The sequence below is a fragment of the Hypanus sabinus genome, chromosome 12 (assembly GCF_030144855.1).
Source record: "Hypanus sabinus isolate sHypSab1 chromosome 12, sHypSab1.hap1, whole genome shotgun sequence".
Classification (NCBI taxonomy): Eukaryota; Metazoa; Chordata; class Chondrichthyes; order Myliobatiformes; family Dasyatidae; genus Hypanus; species Hypanus sabinus.
This window is the reverse complement of record NC_082717.1, coordinates 25,536,543-25,559,905: the sequence shown is the minus strand read 5'-3', so window position 1 is coordinate 25,559,905 and position 23,363 is coordinate 25,536,543. Positions and strand designations below refer to the sequence as shown.

At 40.4% G+C, this 23,363-nt stretch overlaps 1 protein-coding gene across 1 annotated transcript in view; it reads left to right on the top strand.

Annotated features, from left to right (window-relative positions):
- The window catches only part of LOC132403321 (regulator of G-protein signaling 7), a 469,317-nt gene that overhangs the window by 362,731 nt on the left and 83,223 nt on the right, over positions 1-23,363 (top strand). Inside the window, exons 4-5 of the mRNA XM_059986772.1 lie at positions 11,000-11,106; positions 18,410-18,461. Coding sequence (XP_059842755.1) covers positions 11,000-11,106; positions 18,410-18,461 — 159 coding nt within the window. The remainder of the gene's footprint in view (positions 1-10,999; positions 11,107-18,409; positions 18,462-23,363) is intronic.

The following is a 23,363-nucleotide window of genomic DNA, read 5'->3' as shown; positions in this document are numbered from 1 at the left end:
TCTTTGAGGAAATAGCAGGCAGAAGAGACAAAGGAGTCAGAAGATATTGTTTGTTTGTATTTTCAGAAGGCCCTTGACAAGTTGCTGCACGTGAGGCTGTTTCAAAAGAGTAAGAGCCACGGTATTGTGGGAAATGTCTAGGAAAAAAGCAGGCCTTTCTGGCTGGCTGCCAGTGACTGGTAGTGTTCTGCAGGGGTTGGTATTGTAATTGCTTCTTTTCACTTTACATGTCAATGACTTGGATGATGGAATTGATGGATTTGTGGCTAAGCTTCGAATAATATGAAGACAGATGAACGAGCAGATAGTGTTGAGGAAGCAGAAAGCCTGCAGAAGGATTTGGACAGATTGGGAGATAGTTAAAAGCAAAATGTGAATGAAAATTAGAAAACTTCAGAAACTGAAAATCTGAAATGAAAACTCAAAATGCTGGAAACCCTCAGCAGGTTAGGCAGTATCTGTGGGAAGACAAACAGTTAATGTTTTAGGTATAAGATCCTTCATCAAAACAGATCAAGGTCCTAGATCCAAAATACTTACTGTTTCTCTTTCCACAGATGGTGCCTGACGTGACAAATTTTATCAGCATTTTTGGATTTTAAAATTAGGTCACTGTCCTGTTGAAACTGTAGAGTAACTTGGACTCTTGTTAAGTTGTATTTTTCCTACTAATTAAACCTGAGAATGTATGATGTGTTCCAATAAAGGATTTAATTTGTTCTTTTCAAACAAACAGAAGGAAAGAAATTTGTTTTCAACCAAAGTTAAAGGCAGGCAATATTAAATCAACTGTTTTAAACAAACTCTTTATAAACCCTGCCGATAATACATTCCTTACATTATCTAGCAATACATTTTCTAACAATATGCTTCTGCTTCTTTACATACTTCCACTAGTCCAGAGCACACTCTCTCACTATGCACTCTCTAGCTATAAAACTCTATGACTAACACCCTGCCCGTAATAACCTTGCCACAATATTTTCTTGCTGTACACTCTCGAGCTAAAGAACTCCCTGGCTTCACACTTTGCCCGTAATATGTTCCTCTAGATATCCATTCAGTAGTTATAGATCTCTGCTACCTGTAGCATACTGTTGGTGCATCCTGTCACTCATGTACCTCACCTGCTACATTTCGTGGCAGATTGTGTTGTCTGACCAAGCCAAATGAAAAATTCCTGCTACTTGCAGACTGTCTTTCTACATTTACATTTCCAACTGGACTGAAAATATATTTGTAAACTGAACCCACAAGACAGGGTCCATGCACTGATGGATTATAGACTCCCCATTGTAAAGATACAATATGTAAATACACTTCCTCCACATTCAAAATTTACAGACGCAATTTACATTGCACTTAGCATTTATAGACTCCACTTTTTGTACACTTGTTATTAACAGACCCACTTCCATTCTAGTCACTACTTACAGACACCACCTGCTACACAGTCACTACAGAGTCCACTCATTGTATTCTTGCTATTTACAAACTCCATTTGCTATGTGTTCACTATTTACAGATCCTATCCACTATACACGTGTATTCAGGCTCCCTCATTGTACAATCTGTATGTACAGACTCCACTGGCTTTTTGCAGAATCAACACTTTACATACTCGCTATTTACAGACCCCATCCTTCATCGCACACCACTTACAGAGACCAACACTATATGCAAATTCCACTTCATAAACACTCGGTATATACAGTACACACCCTATTTACTATCCGCCAGTCACAGACTTCACTGGCTACTTTACAGAATCCACTCATTGCACACAAACTATTGACAGACTCCATCCGTTATACACTCACAGTTCACAAAGCCAACACATGATACTGTTTACAAATTCCATCTGTGGTACACTTACTATTTACAGAACCCACTCACTATACCAAGCCATCCCTAGGCTACAGACATCAGATTTATGGACATCTCTACATACAAGCAAGTTCGTGTAATACTGTTAAAAGCAAAATGCTGACACGAACATGTACATTTGTTTTTTCAAATGGAAAAACTAGGCTATTCTCTCTTTCACTCCCATGGGGAGTGGCGGGGGGGGGGAGGGTTGATGCTCTTGTTGCTGGCTGTGCATTGGGGGTAAGGGGAGGGGGACTTCGGGGATTCAAATGTTTTCTGTCATTCTTTGGGTTTTTTTCGTGTTTTGTGGATGTCTGTGAAAAGTAAGAATTTAAGGGTTTTACTGAACATTCTCTGATGTTATATTGAACCATTAGTGTGCTACACACAGGTCTGGTTGCTCCTTGATAGGAAGGATATTGAGGATTGGGAGAGGGTGCAGGAGAGTTTTACCATGATACTGCCTGGTTTAGGGGGCATGTGCTATCATGTTTTTTTCTGGAGAGCAGGAGGATGGAGGGAGATCTGATGAAGGTATACAAGATTATGAGAGGCACAGATAGAATGGACAGAGGGTATCTGTATTCCAGGGTTGAAATGTCTAATACCAGAGGGCATGCATTGAAGGTGAGAGGGGATAGCTTCAAGGGGGATGTGAAGGGTAAGTCATTTACTCAGAGAGTTGTGGATGCCTGGAATGCGTTGCCTGGTATGGTGGTAGAGGCAAATTCATTAGGGGCTTTTAAGACATGTTTGGATAGGCACATGTATGTAAGGAAGATGGAGGGATAGTGTTTGGGTGTTTTTGATTTGCTTTTTAGCTGGTTTTGCACAACATTGCAGGCAAAGTGACCTGTTCCTATGCTTTTTATTAATTGTTCTTTCTTATCAGTCTATCTGCTTTTCATATCATTCATTCCAAGACCACTGAGATACGGTAACGTAGCAAGTGTGTTTTTGTGTGTTTTTCAACATACGAACAATATCAACATATGGATATCTGCAAAAGTGGAAACGATTCATTACCCAGAGACTCCCAATGCAAGCTCCATCCACTGAACACTCATTATCAAAAACCTTCCTCTGCCATAGAGTCATTTGATATGTAAATTAACATTAATACCTGTGATTGTATTTTGACGGACATCATATGACATGAATGTACCACCCCATTAAAATGAAGGCAGTTAATAAAATAACTTACTTCATTAACTATATCATGCTTCAGGGTAATTGATGATAAACATGCAGCCACAAAATAAACTCTTTTATATATGATGGTTGCAGCAGCTTTCCTATCTAGCATACTTCTGATTAGATTACCAAAGTGGAAGCTGCTCGTTGGTAGTCAGGAAGTGAAAAAGGCTTGTTAAACATCACATGCTGCACAGCAATGAAGGTTCCTGTTTTTTCAGCCAGTTCTGGCCCTTAGTTGTCTTTCATTCAGTTTGTTGCAGCAAGCAACCTTTCCACCTCCATGTTACCAGGGAACAGAACCAGCTGTGAAGCAAGGTTTGCCCTGCAGAGGAAATCTCAGCAGGTTTGTGTTCATGGAACTTTTCACTGTGCTGACACAATGCCACCAGCTGTCAATAGGCAATTTATTATTCATTCTTTTCCTTCAGAATTGTCATCAGTTCTGTTTGATTGGTTCCACCTCTGGCTGCTGCCGCTAATGTTGTCAGATTTTTCTGTTAAATTTGGACAATTGCCAGACCAAGCCAAAAATAAATTTCTAGCTCCATACCTACCTCTTTAGACAGAGGCTTCTAAGTCCTGGTAACTTCAAAATTTCATTCCATGCGTGATGGTAAAATATGCTTTGTCTGTACATCCTGCACAGAATAGAGTGGGGTTAGAGTCCAGTTAATGGTGTGTTGGTTAACTGTCAAAAGATGTACCTATAAATAGCTACTTAGGAACAGAGATAGGTAATTTCTGCAGTGACAGAAAAGATCTGCAGACTGCTTTCTGAGGAAGTAAGTGGTGTGCTCCTAAACAAATAAGATCAATACATAAGAACGAATAGCCAATGATGTTAATATCTGAGAGTTATCATAAAATATTCATAATCCTAGGGGATTACCTTGATGATGTGAAGTGCAGAGGTACATTCAGAATCAATCTGGAGGCTTGCATCATCAGTAACAGGCCATGGGCAACACTTGCAAAGGACAAAATTACAGGGCACATGGCAAACAAAGTTGCAGTTCATGTTTTTGGATGGCATGGGGTGGGAGCCATTGAATTCTGCGAGTCAGCCAGCATCTATGGAGGAGAACAAATAGTCAATGTTTCACGCCGAGGGGGTTCAGAGGGAGGCAAAAGGCAGGTAAGTACAAGAGAAGGGTATCAGAAGGTAACCGGAATAATGATTAGAAAATGAGAGAAGGACTAAGGAGTGGGGAAGAAATTACTGGAAGTTAGAGAAATCAATGTTCATGCCACTTGATTGGAGTTACCCAAATGGAGTATTGCTCCTCAAACTTGAGTTTGGCATTAGAGGAGGCCATGGACTGACATGTCAGGTCCCCTCCTCCTTCCCTTTCTTCCATGATCTACTATCCCATCCTATCAAATGTTTTTTTCTTCTGCCCTTTACCCCTTCCACCTATCACATCCCTGCTTCTTAGTTCATCCCCCGTTCCCCACCCATCCACCTTCCCCATCACGTGGTTTCACCTATTAATAGTGGCCTTGTACTCCTCCACTGCCCCACCTTCTTAATCTTGCTTCTGCCCCTTGCTTTCCAGTCCCAATAAAGTGTCTTGGCCTGAAAGTTTGGTCCCTCTACAGATGCTGCCTGACTTGCTGAGTATTTTCTATGTGTTGGTCAAGGTTTCCGACATCTGCAGAATCTCTCCTGTTAATGTAAGACCTCTTTGTCAAAACATATTAGCTACTCCAAAGTACGACACATGCAGTAGTGTTTGCTGATCATGGAACAACTTCCCCATCACACAAATTAGTTCACAGCTGAATGAAATCCATTATTGTTGATGGCATAGTGCGTTCATCTGGATTAAGCAGAGGTCATCCTGAGAGCAAATGGGACAAGTGGTCTGAATTTTTCTGTGTTATCTTCCATTTTCATTGTGGCCTTAGATCTTGTTTCCACAAACATGTTCAAATGGAAGAGTTGTATTATTAATGAATGTTTACTATTCATCAGCCAAAGCACTTTGATGGAAATTATGAACATCAAGCTGCTCTTACTGAAATAATAGTCTGAATTTGCAAGAGTCCACCATGATATGGGAACATGGAATGGGGATGAAGGAATTTCAGCAGCTCAGTTTCAAAAGTAATTTTAGTGACTTGGCTGACCATATAGCCAGTGTTCTCCCAAAAGCTCAGAGTTAGTGGTGGCACCAAAAAAAAATTTGCATATACTTGACTTTTTACCTAAAATAACAATATGCTCCAATTATCAGGGACGACTAATTCAGGCTAATACAGATTTCACACCTCAAAAGATACAGCAGACGCATAACTGTCAAAAGCCGTGGATCAAACCTGCAGCAGCACAATTTGATATTTGCTCTATTACATCCAGTCTTCAATGGTAGCATGTTATTCTCTTATTTTGTAAATGACTAAATAAATAATTCAATGTTTAATATGAGGTTCGATAGTTACCTTATTATTCTACACCATGGAGTGTCCCTGAGCTCCAAAGAGAAAACAAGGAAGCTGTTTTTGAAATACAGAATGGTTGTCCAGATTACATTACAGTTAATCCAATCAAACTAGTTTTGCTTTGACTGCTATATTTACAGGATTGTTCAAAGTGCACTTATTATCAAAATATGTACAAATTACACAAGCTTGAGATTTGTCACCTCACAGGCAGCCACAAAATAAGAAATCCAAAAGAACATTTTAAAAAAAAGACCAACAAACACTCAATGTGCAGAGAGAGAATAAAAACACCAATCATGCAAATAATAAAAGCAAGCAACAGTGTTCAGAACGGATGTGTTGCTTGCTCTTATTGTTTGCACTGTTTATGTTTTTAGTGACAAAGCAAAAGGATGATTGGTACACACAGCACATAACCTCAATAATATCAGAGAATCGACCATAAGACATAGGACTAAAAGTAGGCTATTTGGCCCATCAATTCTGCTCTGTAATTCAGTAATGGCTGATATATTATCCTCAACCTCATTCTCCTGCCTTCTCTCCATAACCATTGATGCACTTACAAGAACCTTCTAAGGCTGTGCCCTCTGGTCCTGTACTCCCACTATTGGAAACATCCTCTCCCTATCCACTCCAACCGGGTCTTTCAATATTTGATAGGTTTCACAGGGATCTCCCCTCATTGTTCTAAACTCCTGCAAATATAGGCCCAGAGTCATCAGATGTTCTTCATACATTAATCCTTTCATTCTCAACATGAAAGTGTTTCTTTTGTGACCCTCTCCAATGCCAACACATCCTTTCTTAGATAAGGAACCCAAAACTGCTTCCAGTACTCCAAATGTGATCTGAACAATATATTATAAAGCCAAAGGAAATAATAGAAATCAAGGAGATATACAATTTTAGAAAAGAATACTTGAGTTTGATGAGCACTGCGTAAAGTAATCGAAAGTTGAAATTTGAATGTGCACAATGATGCAGAATGGTTGGAGTGTCCATGTCACATTTGTGATGGCATAAGGCTAGAGATGTTGATCTGGCACTTAAGGAAGACATTGCACAATTTTCTAATCAGATTATGATTTTTGACCTCGGTTCCAATCTCAATTAATTATGGATATCTAAATACAGCAGAAAACAGCTGACATCAGAGAGTAACATTTCTGATCCCCAGTGAAAATGTGTAAGTTCAGTACAGTGAGACTTACTGCAGAAAGGGATTCTGTTCTTGAGGCATCACCGGCATTCACCATGTTTATTTAAGTGATTTGTTTAATTGGCTTTGACATTCTGCAAATGTTTTATTTAGGGTGTTTCCCATCTAAGCATCAATCATGTATGTCTACATGAATAAATCAGCTTGACAGATACATCTGGCACCACAGTACCACCATGGCAACAATGAGTTAACCTCTCCATCTGTCTTGGGCTTTCAAGGTGTAATCTGAAAATATTTGATCAGTGATACCTACCACAGAAGCTTTACGTTCATTTCAGTGTCAGAAATATCCATGGTTGAGCAACATATCTAGCCATATCTGAAATGGTCAACATCTGGAGTCTGCTCTTTTTTTCTTATGTGGAAAACTCGATAAATCATGCTGACTTTCTGCATGACATCATCAAATCCAGAACTGAGAGCTGAATCAAGAACACAACAGCACAAGAAAATCGGCCATTTGCTTCCCTGCCTGCCTCACCATTCAATGCAATCATTGCTGATTTATGTTGGTTACCTATAACCCTTGATTCCTCAATCTTTGAAATACTTATCTATCTCCAACTTATATATATAATGCTCTAGCCTGCTCGATCCTCAGGGAAAGGGAATTCTGGAGATTCACTACTCTCTGAGAGAAGAAATTTCTAATCATCGCAGTTTTAAATGATCAGCCCTTATTTTGCAGCTATGTCCTCATGTTCATTACTGTCCCATTAGTAGAAACATCTCAGTATAGAGTTACTACAGCACAGAAACAGACTCCACAGTCCATCAAGTGCGCACCACCCTGGTCTTCTGCCTAGTCCCTGGACTATAACCCTCTCATCTCTATAACCCGTCTTGTAAAGACACTGTCCAAAAGAAGGCAATGGCAAACTACTTCTGTAGAAAGATTTGCCAAGAGCAATTATGTGCATGGATAGAGAAAAGAATAAAAACAACAGCACGAAGGGGGTTTTAAGGACAGATGGAAGACCATGATGGCCCATGTCATATGACACAGCACATAATGATGGCGATGAGTTCCACTCTCATCAACCTCTATTAGCTCAACATCTGCTCCATCAAACCCTTTCAGGATCTTTGAGACACAAGTGCCTGCAAAACCTTGTCATGAATTCTCTGCCCAATGAAGCAATGGAGGCTACCTCAGTAAGTGTATTTAAGACAAGGTTGGTTAGATCTTTGCATAGTAGGATTAACTCAGGGTTATGGGGAAAAGACAGGAGGTAGAGATGAGCCCATGGCCAGACCAGCCATGATCTTATTGAATGGTGGAGCAAGCTCAACAGGCCAGATGGCCTTCTGCTCCTATTTCTTATGTCTTCTGTTCTTATGTTGATACTGGATTTGGACCTAAAGCAGCATCAGTTCCTTCTCCCAACATGTTTACTACACCACAGACACTGCTCGACCCACTGAATGCCTCTAGCAGGTTGACTGTTGCCCCTTAGGCACTTATTAGTTTGGATAAGGTCACCACTAAGCTCTAAGGAATGAACACCCGTGTCTCAGGAAAGGCAGGAGAAGATCTGTTACTCAGGAAAGGCAGGAGAAGATTTCCTTGGAGCATTTTGCAGAGACTGTACACCCTGGAACAGGGCAAGTGACTAGAGGTTGGATTTCTTATTTGATGAAGAATGTCCGTTTCCTTTTGAGGTGACAAGCCAGCTGCCTTCATTTAAAGTTCAAAATTCAAAGTACATTTATTATCAAAGTATGTATACATGAAACAATCTTAAGACTCATCTCCTAACAGGCAGCTACAAAACAAAGAAACCCAACAGAACCCATTAAAAATAAGAAGACTGTCAAACACCCGAGGTGCAGAGAGAAAAAGAAATAAATCACGCAAATAATAAACACAAGCAAACCGTGTTCTGAGCTGAAGACCACAAAGAGAATCCATTCACAGACCGTTAGCTCAGCACAGAGCCAAATAAACGTCTAGAAGACGTTTGATCTGAACGATCCTGACCTTTGCCTCAGGCCTCAGCACCCTGACCTTTTCAATCTGCCTCAGTGCTTAAATCATCATCTAAACACTGGTTTTCAATCTGATATGCTCTGGGCCCTGGACCTTGTCACCTCAATTTCGCCTGGCACTTAAATTGTCACCCAAGTATCGGATTCAGTTACTTTGGTATGCTCTGCGGACTGGAGATTTTGCCTGTACCCGACCTTTCCGATTCGACACAACATTTTAATCAATCGAATCTCAGGGCTTCCTCGCTGTTGGCAATGGGCCCACTGCTTTGCCTTGCCTTGGTTCTGCCACATCAAATTGTCTCCAAGTCTAAAGGGAAGTTACAGGCTACTGTTTGTGATGATCATTTACCAGAAAAAGAGTGATTATCAAAGTATTTAGTTGTGTTCCTTGATTCATTGACCAGCAGCCAGAAATCGCTGAGATTCACCAGTGCCATTTTAAAACTTGGTCTACCAACAAGTTGGCCATTGGGTAGCTAACGATGGCAAGCCAGTTGTTGATCCTGTGATCAGACCAAACCTATGAATGTCGTACGAAACGATGGCACCCAAATGCAGCTGGTAGTGCAGCTCCCTGCAAGGGCTCCCTCCACATGCTCCATTTTCCTCCCGCTTCCCAAAGAGGTAGTGATTGTCAGCTGAAATGACTACCGTAAGTTACTCCTAGTGGAAGTGGATAGTTGGAAAATTCATGTGTGGTGATATTAATGGGCATGTATGAGAGAACAGGTTATAAGGAATTAAGCGGGTAATGGGATTAATGGAACTGCTCTGAGAGTTGACAAAGACTCAGTGGGATAAATGATCTCCTTCTCAATCATAAGAATGTAATTATATAAAATATAGGTTATCACCTCAGCATTGACTTAATTTCTGTTCTTAAAAAATCAACAGCAAACCTGTTTCTAATGGCTTACAGCTTATGGTGTTGTTGGATTTTGAACTTAATTATATGCTTAATGAAACTTTTATGTCCGTGCATCGGAGACACTCCGGAATCAGAAACACTTCAGAAAAATCATCAAATGGAAATAGCAAACCAACATAAATATGTACACAGGGACAGTAAATTTACTAAAGGATCTATTGATTCTTTGCCATCTCCCTACCATCCATCGGGGACATTTATCAGGAGTGCTGCATACGCAGGGCCCTTAGCATTCTCAATGATTCCAGCCATCCATCCAACATCTTCTTTGACTTTTTACTATCAAACAGGAGATACTGATGCATAAAGACAGGAACGGTCAAGATGGGAAATGTTTCTCCCCAGACCATTAGGCTTCTGAACTACATGCCACTTAGCAATCAAAGTGTCACCGGTTAATTTGTTCTCCGCCTTACAGTATTTGATTTTTACACTTTGTTTTGTTTTTTTTATGCGTAATTCATTTGTAGATTTTATTCTATTTTCCCAAGTTATTGAGGGTTATAGGTTTGTTCTTTGTGTACTACAATGCATTACGCCAGAAAACAGTTGTCTCATTTGACAGTATACATGTGTATAGGTACATGACAATAAACTTTATGTAACTTGACAAATGATAAGAGTCACAGAGGGGAGGAAATGCCATCTGAATCTCCAGAATACGAGATGCACTGGTAAAATGAGTTTCTGCATTGTGGCATCCAGCACATTGATGGCAATAAGAAATAGGAACATTAGTGATAGAGTCATTGTCATGGAATACTAGAGCACAAAAACAGACACTTCAGCCCATCTAGTCCATGCCAAACTATCACTCTGCCGAGTCCCATTGACCTTCATCTAGACCATAGCCCTCCATTCCCCTCCTATCCACGTGTTTATCCAAATTTCACTTAAATGTTGAAACTGAGCCAGTTTCACCACCTCTGCTGGCAGCTTGTTCCACACTCTCACCACCCTCTGAATGAAGAAGTTGCCCCTCATGTTCTTCTTAAATATTACACCTTCCCTTAACCCATGACCTCTGGTTCTAATCTCACCCAACCTCCATGGAAAAAACCTGCTTAAGTTTACCCAACCTTATTGAATGTTATGGTAATTGCTGACTCTACTCCCACTCTTCATGCTCAGAGCCTCTTGTTACTTAAAAATATTTGTGATTATTTTCCTAAAAAATTTACTAATCATTCTGTGTTTGCAATTCAATATCGTTATATGAAATTTATTAAGACTTACTGAAATATAGTATGCATTATATACTTACTAGTAAGCAGGTTAATTATGTATTAATGAACATTTAGTCTTGGTAAAACTCAATGCCTCTCATGTTGTTCTGTGAACAGTGGAAGCACTGCACCTTGGATCATTGATGGCAGCTCATGGCTATCTCTTCCCAATCTCAGACCATGTCCTGACGTTGAAAGATGATGGAACTTTCTACAGATTCCAGGTGGGCTGATACAAATCAATCACTGAAATACAAAACTAAGTCTTTTTTTATAATCTATGGTAAATTTGCTGCACTTTTAATTGTAATAACAACTTCCATTAAGTGCTTTCCACTTTACAGAAATATCCCAGAATATTATAAGGTTAAGAGGTGCATCCAGCATATTGATAGATGACCAAAAAAGTAGGTCAAGCCTCTTAAAGAAGGAAAGAAAAGTAGAGAGGTAGAGATATTAAAGGTGTGGATTCTGAAGCTCTGACAAGTGAAGGCATAATGGTTAATGATGGTGCAATTCAGTTTGGAGATGTTCAGGCAGACAGATAACCTGTAGGGTTTAGGGCTAGAGGAGATTGAGATTTGCAGGACTGAGACCATTGAACAAATTGAAAGAAAAGAAATGTATTTTTAAATTGAAATGTTACTTAACAGGAAGCCAGGTCCATCAGCAAGTACAGGGTAATTGAATGGCAAATTTTAAGGAGCAATTGTTTGGAGGAACAACAGATTTGAAACAATGGGGTGCAGAAGGAGAGAGGTGTCACCCAGGGAGTGCTTTGAAATGTCATGTCTAGAGATAGAAATATGTGGGAGAAGGGTTCAGCAGGAGATAATACAGATGGGAAAGGTGAAGTCACAGAGGAGGAATTAAAGGAACAGGAAGAAGTCAAGGAGCAGGTATTCCCTAAGACTATAAGAAATGAGGATAAGCCTGTTCCACTGTTCCGTAGAATTATAGCTGATCTTCTCCCTCAGCTCCACTTTGCAAAGCATAACTTAGAATTAAATATGACACAAAAGTGAGAACAATCTGGTTCAACTTCAGACAGTTGTCAGGGAGGTGAGTAGAGCCAATGATAAGAGAACAGAATGTATAAGAGACACGAAAGACCAATGTTTGGTTCTTACCAGTGGGATAGTAAGACCATCAGGAAGGGATAGATTCCTTTTATTGTAATTAAAACAGAGCAGAACCAATGTTTGTGCACAGCAGGGCATCTTGAATAAGATTAATTGATCCGTTAATTTGCATTTTACGGTAACACACCAATCAGAAATGTTGTTCCTTTCTCGCCAATGTGTCTAATGCTTGGAACTTCCAACCCAACAACATTGTGAAAATGATTTCTCCAGAAGGAATTCAATGGCTCAAAAATTAGCTCACCACCAAGTTCTTTTGAGTCAGTAATTGACAGGCAATAAATACTCGCCATGCCAACTATTCTGTAAATGAACCAAAAGCTTTCATAAACTTTAATCCTTTGCTCCATTAACATTGACATATTCTAATAGATTGAGTTAATTTTGACTGCTCTCCAAAGGTTTTCACTACTTGTCACGCGGTTGGGATTCCCAGATTTAATTGGTCCCTTTGCTAACTCCAATTATGTCCAGCAGTAAACTGTTAAAGAATAAACATACTACGCAGCAGACAAGGCGTAGTACTTAAACTAATGTTGAAGATAATATGATCCCTGAGGTTATATCAGTGTTTGAAGCCTGTGCAATTGACAGAGATCATATGCAAAACAGAATTTTACATCAATGATGTCTAAATGGGATTAGCACAAAGCTTGCTATTACATGGAATTTGTCATGGATACAGAAATGCCAAATTTTGACCTGCTGTCTTCTAATCCTGTTTGAAAATGATCCTCCAAACATCTACCTCGGCCCTGGGATGCGTTCAAATTGATAGCCAGGTTTCAAACTATAGCTCATAATTTAAAGATATGTTGCTGAGTCAGTCTCCGAATTATAGATATAGGCCATTCAGCCCCTCTAGACTCTTATGCTATTTAATGTGATCATGGCTAATTTCAATCCTTGCTTAACTTCTTGCTTCAATTCTATATCCATTGGTATCACTGGCTGTTAAAAAGCAATTGATCCCCATCTTCAAAATATTCAGTGTGAATTCCTCACTTTGAATATTGAAGCCCAAGATATCCCCCATCAGCAAGAAAAGCTTTGCCCACCTATCTGGACCAGCCATGTATGTACTGTAGCTATGAGAGTAGGTCAGAGACTGTATATCCTGTGTGACTGACTCACCGCCTGATACCAGAGAACATTTCTACCACCTATAAGGGACAGATACTCCCACTTGTCTGAATGCGTGCAACAATTCATAAGAAGCTTAACACTATTCAGGCCAAAGAAACCCACTTGATTTACTCCCTTTTCTAAATATTCATTCCCCCCATGACCAGTATTGCTGAGTACCCTAACCACAAACTGCACTGCAATCCCCCATCTAGGTTATTCCAACCACACCTCCTGAACCCATGACCTCCACACCAAAAAGGAAAAGGCCTTGTACACAGGGGAAAATCATTGCATGCAGGTTGCATATCATCTGATCTGGAAATGTATCAGTGGTGCTCCATCATGCTGGGTCTAAGTCCTTGACTGTTAGGAAAGACAAGGGTAGCAGGTACCATTCCAAGTCACACACTACGCATTCTTTTTGTTGTTCCTTCACTGTCACAAAATCTGGGATTGTGCTCACACAGTACTGTGAGAGTACTTTCACCAGAATCACTACTGCAGTTCAAGGAAATGGCTCATCCTCGCTGACTGGAGGAGCAACTGTAGGAATAAATGCTGGCTTTGCCAATGATTCTCAGATCCTTAAAAAAAATGAACAAATAAAAAAAAGATTCTTAACTCCCCTCTCAGTATCCTAAAAGTCTCAACCAAATTAGCCCTTAATCTCCAGCAGTTCTGACAAGTGTGAGGTCTTGCACTTTGGCAGGAAAAATAATAGAGCAAGTTATTATCTAAATGGAGAGAAACTGGAAAGTGCTTCTGTGCAAAGGAATCTGGGGGTCCTGGTGCAGGAAACACAAGAAGTTAGTATGCAAGTGCAGCAGGTGGTCAAGAAGGCCAATGGAATGCTGGCTTTTATTGCTAGGGGGATGGAGTATAAGAACAGGGTGGTCTTACTGCATTTGTACCGGGTATTGGTGAGACCACACCTGGAGTACTGCGTGCAGTTCTGGTGTCCATATTTAAGAAAGGACATACTGGCTCTCGAGGCAGTGCAGCGAAGGTTCACTAGGTTAATTCCGGGGATGGGTGGGTTGATTAATGATGAGAGGTTGAGTAGATTGGAACTCTACTCATTGGAGTTCCAAAGAATGAGAGGCGATCATATTGAAACATATAAGGTTGTGAAGGGGCTTGATCGGGTGGATGCGGGGAGAATGTTCCCAATGTTGGGTGAAACTAGGACTAGGGGGCATAATCTTAAAATAAAGGGATGCTGTTCCAGGACTGAGATGAAGAGAAATTTCTTCACTCAGTGGGGCTGTGGAATTTACTGCCCCAGAGAGCTGTGGAAGCTATTACACTCAATAAATTCAAAAGGAGATAGACATTTTCCTGGATAAAAATGGCATTAGGGGATACGGTGAGCGAGCAGGTAAGTGGACATGAGGCTAGGTTTAGATCAGCCATGTGATCTCCTGGGCCAGTTTTCGATAGCCTGGATGGGTCGGAGAGGAATTTTCCAGATTTTTTTCTCCTCAATTGGCAAATCGTTTTTTTTTTCCCCCGGGTGATCACATGGGTTTGGGTGGGATGAATAATAAAATAAAATGGGCGGCATGGTGCCCTGTTGGTTGGCACTGTTGCCTTGTGGGATTTGGTGATAACTAGAGTTAAGATTGGATCAGCCATGATCTTGTTGAATGGCGGAGCAGGCTTGAGGGGCCGATTGTTTTTATGTTCTTTCTTCACAATCTAACCCTTTAAGTATTTAAAGGGGAGGTTGATTGATTCTTGATTAGTATGTGTATCAAAGGTTACAGGGAGAAGACAGTAAAATGTTGAGAGGCATAATAAGTTAGCCATAATGGGATACGTACACAACGCTGGAAGAACACAGCAGGTCAGGCAGCATCAGTGAGAAAAGAGTAGCCAATGTTTCGGGTCTCTTTTCTCATGGATGCTGCCCGACCTGCTGAGTTCTTCCAGCGTCGTGTACGTATTCTTTGACCCACAGCATCTGCAGTTGTATTTTTGTGCTGTGAGCCATAATGGGATGGTGGAACAAATTTGATAGGACGAATAGCCTAACTCTGCTCCTCTTATGGTGTTTTGTTAGTGACCGTTTTTAGTTAGTTTTAACATATATCGCATTGAACATCCAAATTTAATTAGGTAACAGAGAAAATGCTGAAATTACTCAGTTGGGCAAGCCGCATCTGTGGGGAGAATTACTGCTTCAGGTAATTAACAGCTAATTAAGACTGGACAATGATAAGACCACAGGGAATGGTGCTTACCCATGCCAGTACTGATGCTGGGTGTTAATCTGTTTATCTCTTTGGAATTTCTGGATTTCAACACTGGTGCCACTCTGGGAAAGCCGGCTCTGAGTCTGTTCCCACTGGCATTCACAAGCATTCCAAGGCCTCCGAATACACTAGCTGTTTTGACAGCTCCTGGGTCTGGTTTTGCTGAGTTGGGAAGGGAGGGCTGCAATCCCCCGCCAGTAATCAAAGCTTTCCTGTGGGTCCTGCATAAAAACAGAAAATGCCAGAGATACTCAGTGGGTTAGGAGGTATCTGAAACAGAGTCAACATTTCAGGTTGGGGACCCTCAATAACCTAAATTGTTGAATCTGTTTCTCTTCCTATGGATGAAACAGACCTGCTGAGAATTTGTGGCATTTTCTGCTTGTGTTTTAGGTTTCAGCAACTGCAGTTTCCATTTTGATTCTCACTGATCGTCCAGTAGGCAGAATATGCTGAGTGTTGCTGAGAAGTGGGATCCAAAGAACACCAGGCACATGGACAATTTCAGGGCAATGGAAGGACTGCAGTGTCCTCCATTGTCAGAAAAAGTTAACAAGCAATGAGTAATAGTTCAAATAATGCCCTTCAGTAATGTAAATATTATTTGTTATAATTTTAGATTACTTCAAATGATGTTAATTGCTCACTAAGAAACTTAAAAATGGTTCATAACTGATCACCAGGCTAAATGTTCTGTCATCAGTGAATAAATCATCAGTAATACTCTGCAGACATCACTATAATTATGACAGTGAAAATCTTCGCTCACTGCTTCATCTGTGATTCCTTCCTTTCACTAAAAGCCAACATTACAATCGCCTAGTCTGGGTTAGAGTTCTGAAAGTATCGTATATTCTGGGGTAACAGTTCCGTTTTGCTTTAGCGATTACCAGCGATCTGTTGGATGGCATGTTGCACTCTGTCATCTGAGCTCAATCTGGAACTCATTTCATTTCAGTAATGTACCTTCAAGAACTGCATTAACGTTAAGCTTCATAAAAAGTGGTGAAGGTTGGAAAATAAAACACAAGGACAGAAAATAAACAGACAATTGCATTTAAATTTAATTCAACTTATTTTTTTGAATTGTCTTTGGTATCTGGAATTCACAGACAAGGCCATTTATTGCCCATTCTCCATTGTCCTTGAGAAAGTAATATATAGTATTTTGTTGCAATTCTCCTGGTGAATATACTCTCCCTAATGTTGCATTAGGAGGTCCAGGATTTACAGCCAGTGATGATGAAGGAATAGTGCTACATTTCCAGGTCAAGATGGCATGCAAATGGAGAGAGAACTGCAGATGGTAGTGTTCACAAACATCAGAGATCCAAAGCAACCCACAGAAGGTGCTGGAGGAACTCAGCTGGTCAGGCAGCATCGATGGACATGAATAAACAGCTGACATTTCAGGTTGAGGACTGAGAAGGAAGTGGGAGGATGCCAGAATAAAACAATGGGAGTGGGGGTGGGGGAGGGGAAAGTGGCTAGGTGGAAGGTGACATCAGGTGGGTGGGAAAGGTCAGGGGCTGGAGAGCAAAGAATCTGATGGGAGAGGAGAGTGGACAATGGGAGAAAGAAAAGACCCAGGTGGAAGTAATTGGCAGGTGAGAAGAAATGAAAGGTCAGTGCAGGGAATAGATGTGGGGGGTGATGGGTTTGTGCAAAAGAAGGAGAAATCAATATTCATCCCATCAGGTTGCTCATTCACCCTAAGCATGGCCTCATGTGGGTGCAACAGGAGGCATGGATTGACACGTTGGAACGGAAATGGGAATGCCTTGTATCTGTTGACCTTGCCTTTCATGGTGTTTGAAGTCATGGGTTTGGGAAATGTTGTTGGAGCGACCCGTTGGAGCAGTGAATAACTGCAGTCCATTTTGTAAATGGTATTCATTATATGGTTGGTGAGAGTTGTACTACACTCATCTGGACAAGCAGAAAGTTCATCATCACTCTCCTAATCTGTGCCTTACAGGCGATGGAGAGGTTTCTGGTTGTCAGGAGGCAAGTCACTCCTCATAATCTTGTGCCCATGGTATTAATGTGGTTGGTCCGGTTAGGCTACATGCTTTTCACATAGCTTCAAAAAGCCCATTTAAAATAGTCTGTAATTGCATATAGTAAGAGTCCAAATCCCACAAATGATGTCCCCATTTGCCTCCGAGGCAAGAGAACAATGGTATGAATCAGGCCCACTAAGTCACTGTAATATGGCAGAATTGAATAAGGAGGAGGTGGCATTCTGAATGGTATTGACTGATCATGAACTCTCAGGCCACGTTACTAATTGAGAATGGAGCAACATTTGTGGACGTTGGTTCTGCAGCAAGTCAAACTGTTACAGTCCAAGATATGCATGGGAAATACTCGAGGTATCTTCCGTGAGGCAGAGCAAAAAGACCAGTGAGAAGCATGAGTTCTGTTACCAAACGTAGTTATGGGACCTAACACTGTGGGTGAAGAATGGAATGGCGCAGTTGGATTAAAGGACCGTGTATCTGAGAGGATCATAGCATTTGGAAGGGAAGAGTTGCAGAAGCCTTTCACAATTCATAGTGAAGTAGTTTCATCAACACCATACCTGTCAGGTAGACATGAAAGGGAGCAAAAAATCTTCGAGCCTCAGAATCTGGGAACAGGGCCAAGTGGCAAAATACCTGCAAGGAGATAAAGCAGTCGTCTGGCCGACACATGTGGACAACTGATCTAAAGCATTGAAGTTACGCCCGGGGCAGTTTTAGGGAAGCCTTTGAATTGTTGGGTTATGCACTCACTGACTACGTGTTTCCCCAAAATAGGCCCTGATAAATTATAAACCTGTTGTTCTCAGCACATATGGATGAAATTCCTACAAAGCTTAACATTTTATTACTGCTTGTGCTCAATGAGGTTTCATTAAATCTTAAATTACTCAAAAATGAGAATGAATATTTATTGATGTTTTCAAAGGAAAGCAATAATCTACTAACATGGTTTCTATGTTTTTTCCTTTTTTACAGACACCATACTTTTGGCCATCCAATTGTTGGGAGCCAGAAAATACTGACTATGGTTAGTCCTTGCATAAGGCATTTCCTTAATGTATGCATGAGAGATGCAATTGTAGCTGGTCTACTTGAAAATCTTATACCAATCGCACGGTTCTATTTCAGTGATGGAGGTTAGATCACTTCATGTTGTTTTCTTAACATGAATTATTAAAGATTTTATATTAAAATATCTTTTTTAATTGTGAATTTAGCATGACATGTATTTAAAGTGTCATTAGTTCTCTTGGTACGCTGGTCTGAAAAGGAAGCAATAGCTCACAACCAGGCAGCTTATGAAAATCAAATTCTCCGTCCACTATAGAGCATCCATTCACTGAAAATCAAATTTTCCAATGATAATAGAAATCTGAAATAGAAGCAGAAAATTCTGGAAACACCCAGTATTTCAGGCAGTGTTTCCAAAAAGGGGAGCAGAGTTAATGTTTCAAATCAAAAATTTATTGTTTCCTTTGTCCAGAAATGTGAACTGGCCTGAGTGTTTCCAGTATTTTGTGTGGTAGTTTCAATTTGCAGATGAACCATGATGTTTTACAGCTCAGTTTTGACTCATTTAAATTATGCAGCAATGAAATTGCTTTTAATTTATGTCTCACAGTTGAAGTAAACTAATCATCACATAGGGAGGTGATGATGAGCAAACCACATTCAATCAAGGTGATTCACAGGTCCTAAGTTGTTTTTAATTTCTTTCTAGATTTACCTGTTCCTGGGGTAGTTCCACTAGCATGCGTTATGTAGCTTAACCTCTTAAATACATTGTTGAAACTAATTTAATGTTGTTGATTGATTGTTAAACCTGCCCCAGATTTTCTATGATCACCTCCCAAAAACAGAATATCTCTACAATAGTGTGACCTAACATGTAAAAGCTACAAGCAAGCCTAATACATTCAACTGGAGGTATTGAATAGATGAGCAATGTCTGACTTCCACTAAGATCACCCTCAAATCAAATCAAACACAAGTTTAACATCACCCAACCATACATGAATACAGCCGAATGAAACAGCATTCCTCTGAGGCCAAGGCGCAAAACATACATAACACATTCAAAATAGAGAGCAAGAAAAAAATCAGTGAAATCATCAGAGAAATAGGACAAGGGAGGCAGGCACATCTGTAAGTTGTACCCCACATTACCCATCATCCTAACTTGGAAATAATCCTCCTTTGTCATCACGAGTTCTAAATTCTTAATCTCATATCTACATAGCACTGTGGAATGACTTCACTATAAGGCTGCAGTGATTCATTAAACTGAATCATCAATATATTCTCTAGGGCAATTAGCAATGGGCAATTAATGGTTGACCTTTCCAGCAGTGCCTGGATCAACAGCACCCCCCCCCCCCCAACAAAAAAAAGAAAGAATAGCAGCTATCTAAAGAGCTCTGTCATTTTGATTCTTGATGAAACCTGGTATTAGAGCAGTAATCGTACAAGAAGAATTGATTGTAGGGAGAATTGAGCTGCAGGTAGAAGCACGTCAGCAGGAGAGCAAGCACCCAGCCCCTGCCACTGGGCACAAGAAGAACAGGAGGAAACAAGGAAAAGTAAGCTGTGAATTTCAAATAGATTGGGAGGCTGAGATGTTCTTTCACTGGTATAGGGACATAGATATAGGTATCCATATCCTCAAACTATTGATGAAAATGAAAGTCACTGTTTACACAGTATCATCCATGTGCCTAGCATAACCCAGAGCTACACACACCATAGCTTTGTAACCACTGGCTTCTTTCTCCTGGCTAAGTGTGGGAAGTAATCGTGTGTAGAAATTCGCCACCAGTTACCATTATTAGAATACGAGTTTTTATTTATTTATTTTATTTTCTGCATGAGTTTGCAAAATTCAGTTCTATTCAATGCCAGAAATGAAGCTTGAAGCATTTCCTAGGTAATATTGTCATTTTTCAATGAAAGGTATTGAATATAATGAATTATTAGTATTTCAGCTCCTTCTTCCTCTGACATTAAATCAATTGTCAATTTGACTAGGAATAATTTGTTAGTGCACAAATGCTGAAAAATTCCTGAGTCTGTCTTGAAAGTGATAAACAAAATTAATTTTTCATACTCCAAATTAGCATAAGTAGCTTCCTTTGTACCCCATGATGTTCTTTTTCCAAGAGACAGCAGGGATATTTCCGTGTAATCATTTTTAAATGAGTTCACTTGTTTCCGATGGATGTTTATGTCTATTCTTTCACAGCCACGGTTTTCTGATGTTACATAATAATTCCAAAATAAACTTGTATTTTTTTTGAGAGATAACTTGATATTAAAATGTAAAAATTAATGTATCCTAACACAGATTAAAGGTTAAAATGCCTCATACCTGCTGCTAAAATGGAAGTGATAAGACATAGAAGTTGCAATAAAAAAGTAATTCAGATTACTGCTGAGACCTGCATGGAAACCTACCCAGCATGTGCAAACTAGTGCTGTCAGATGCAATGGTTTCACTCATCCTTTGGCTTGATAACATGTCTTCTATTAAAGGTCCGATCAGTGCCAAATGCAAAAAATACAGAAGCTAGAAATCTGAAATAAAAATAACAGAATATGCTATACATATTCTGAAGATCAGGCAGCCCCTACAATCAAAGGAAAGCAGAGTTGATGTTACAAATTATTGACGTTTCATTAGAATTCACCTGTTTCTATATGAACTGGAATGGCGGCGTGCCTGAAATTGTGGTGTTTATTGTTAACTAGTCCTGAGGACCATATTATGTGAGGTTGCCATTCTTTAAGTTGATATTGGGCTTCATTGAATTAATGCAAGAGCAGAAAAAAACATTGTAGATGCTTGAAATTTGAAATAAAAGCAGACAGCTCTGTAGGGTAGGCATGGATACGAGTTCAGTGGGAAAGGAGCAGGCAGAAACAATGCACCTGCCAGGGTAGATTTGTTTGTGGATCTTGGGAAGGAGGTAGAAGCAAGCAAATTCTGTAATCACCCACCAGGTCAGGCAGCATCTGTAGAAATTTCTTATGAGGGGGTTTTGGACCTGAGAGGTAAACTGTTTCTGTTCCATGTGGAACTGTTTCTGATCCATGTGGCTTCCAAAACTCTTTTTCTTTCTAGAAATACTGCCTTACTGCTGAGTATTCCCACAAAATGCTGGTGGAACGCAGCAGGCCAGGCAGCTTCTATAGGGAGAAGCGCTGTCGACGTTTCAGGCCGAGACCCTTCGTCAGGACTAACTGAAAGGAAAGATAGTAAGAGATTTGAAAGTAGGAGGGGGAGGGGGAAAATTCAAAATGGTAGGAGAGGGTGGGGTGAAACTGAGAGCCAGAATGGTGATTGGCAAAAGGGATACAGAGCTAGAGAAGGGAAAGGATCATGGGACAGGAGGCCTAGGGAAGAAAGAAAGGGGGAGTGGGGGAGCACCAGAGGGAGATGGAGAACAGGCAGAGTGATGGGCAGAGAGAGAAAGAAAAAAAAAGGAGCAGAGGAGGACACAATATGAAAAGTAGCCTAAACTGGAACTAGTGCTCCATTGGCAAGCACAGTTTTTGCCTGAAGGGTAAGAAGAGTTGAGACAAAAGGGAAGTGACAAGGGAAGGTGGAGTGAGGAAAGGATTCATGTTAATAGAGTGAAGCTGACCTCTGCAGGGGGACCAGAAGTTTCAAATGCTGCTGCAGAAGGGTGTGGTGTTAGTGAAGAGGAAGGAGATGGGGAGGTAGTGGCCTCCTTTTAACATTTTCAGTAATTGCATCAACTGTGGAGGCTGATGGAATGCAAATTGAGGACAAAGGAACTTCTATCCTTGGTCTGCTTAGGATGACAGCAGATGTGTAGGATATGATGCAGGCATGGTTGAGAACTCTGCCAATTGCTTGCCTATCAAGGTGTTATAGCTGTAGGCCAATACATATACCATGGTGCTTTTAAAAGCAACAATGACGTATTTATCCTAACTTACTTATCTCTGCATCATGGAGACATCTAACCTAAGGTTGCACTGATGGAATCTAGTAGATGGACATTAAGCTTTTTTCCTTTTGGCTATTTCTGAAGCCTTAACACATCTCATGGCTGCAGGCGTCTTGGCCAAGATTCATGCTTTCATTTACTGCATTGTTATTTGTGAGATCTTAATGTGAATAATTTCGATTACCATATTTTCTACATTAAAATTATGACAAATTAATTACTGTACTTGTTTGGTTGTAAAGCAGTTGTTTGTTTCCTCTTGCAGTGGTAAACTCCTTGGAAAGCAGTCATTGAAAATGATCTGTTGAATCCATTTAGTCTGAGCCAGTGTTTTTGCTGTAATATCTTCAGCATTACATTGCTGCTCATATCTAGACATCCTTAAGCCTCGTTCTTCTAACTTGGATCTGCAGAGACTGGACACTCTCAATCGCATTGAGGTGTTTTCTGCATGTGCCAGCCAGTCAGAATCCCAGCAATCTTTTGTGATTCAGCAGAAGTCTGTTGACACCATGCAGATGGCAGAAACAAGTGAGACACTGTCAGCCCCTCCACTTGGCACCCCAGTGGTATAGCTCATAGAGTTACCTCCTGTGCATTCAAGTTCTAATCTACCTGTGTAGAATTGGTACGTCCTTCCTGTGACTGTGTGGTTCCCTTTTGGCTGTTCTGGTTTCTTTCCATATCACAAGGATGCATGGGTTGGTGGGTTAACTGGCCACCAGGAATTTCCCTTTGCATATAGATGAGTGACGGAATCTGATAGGAAGCTAATGGGATTTGTGTGAATGGGTGTGCGACGATTGATATGGACATAATAGGCCATTGGCACTTTTTCCATGCTATGTTACTTCAGATTTTAAGGTTAGCTTTATTTTTCACACGTACATCGAAACATCAAAGCGTTCAGTGAAATGCATTGTTGGTGTCAACACAGTCCAAAGGTGTGCTGGGGGCAG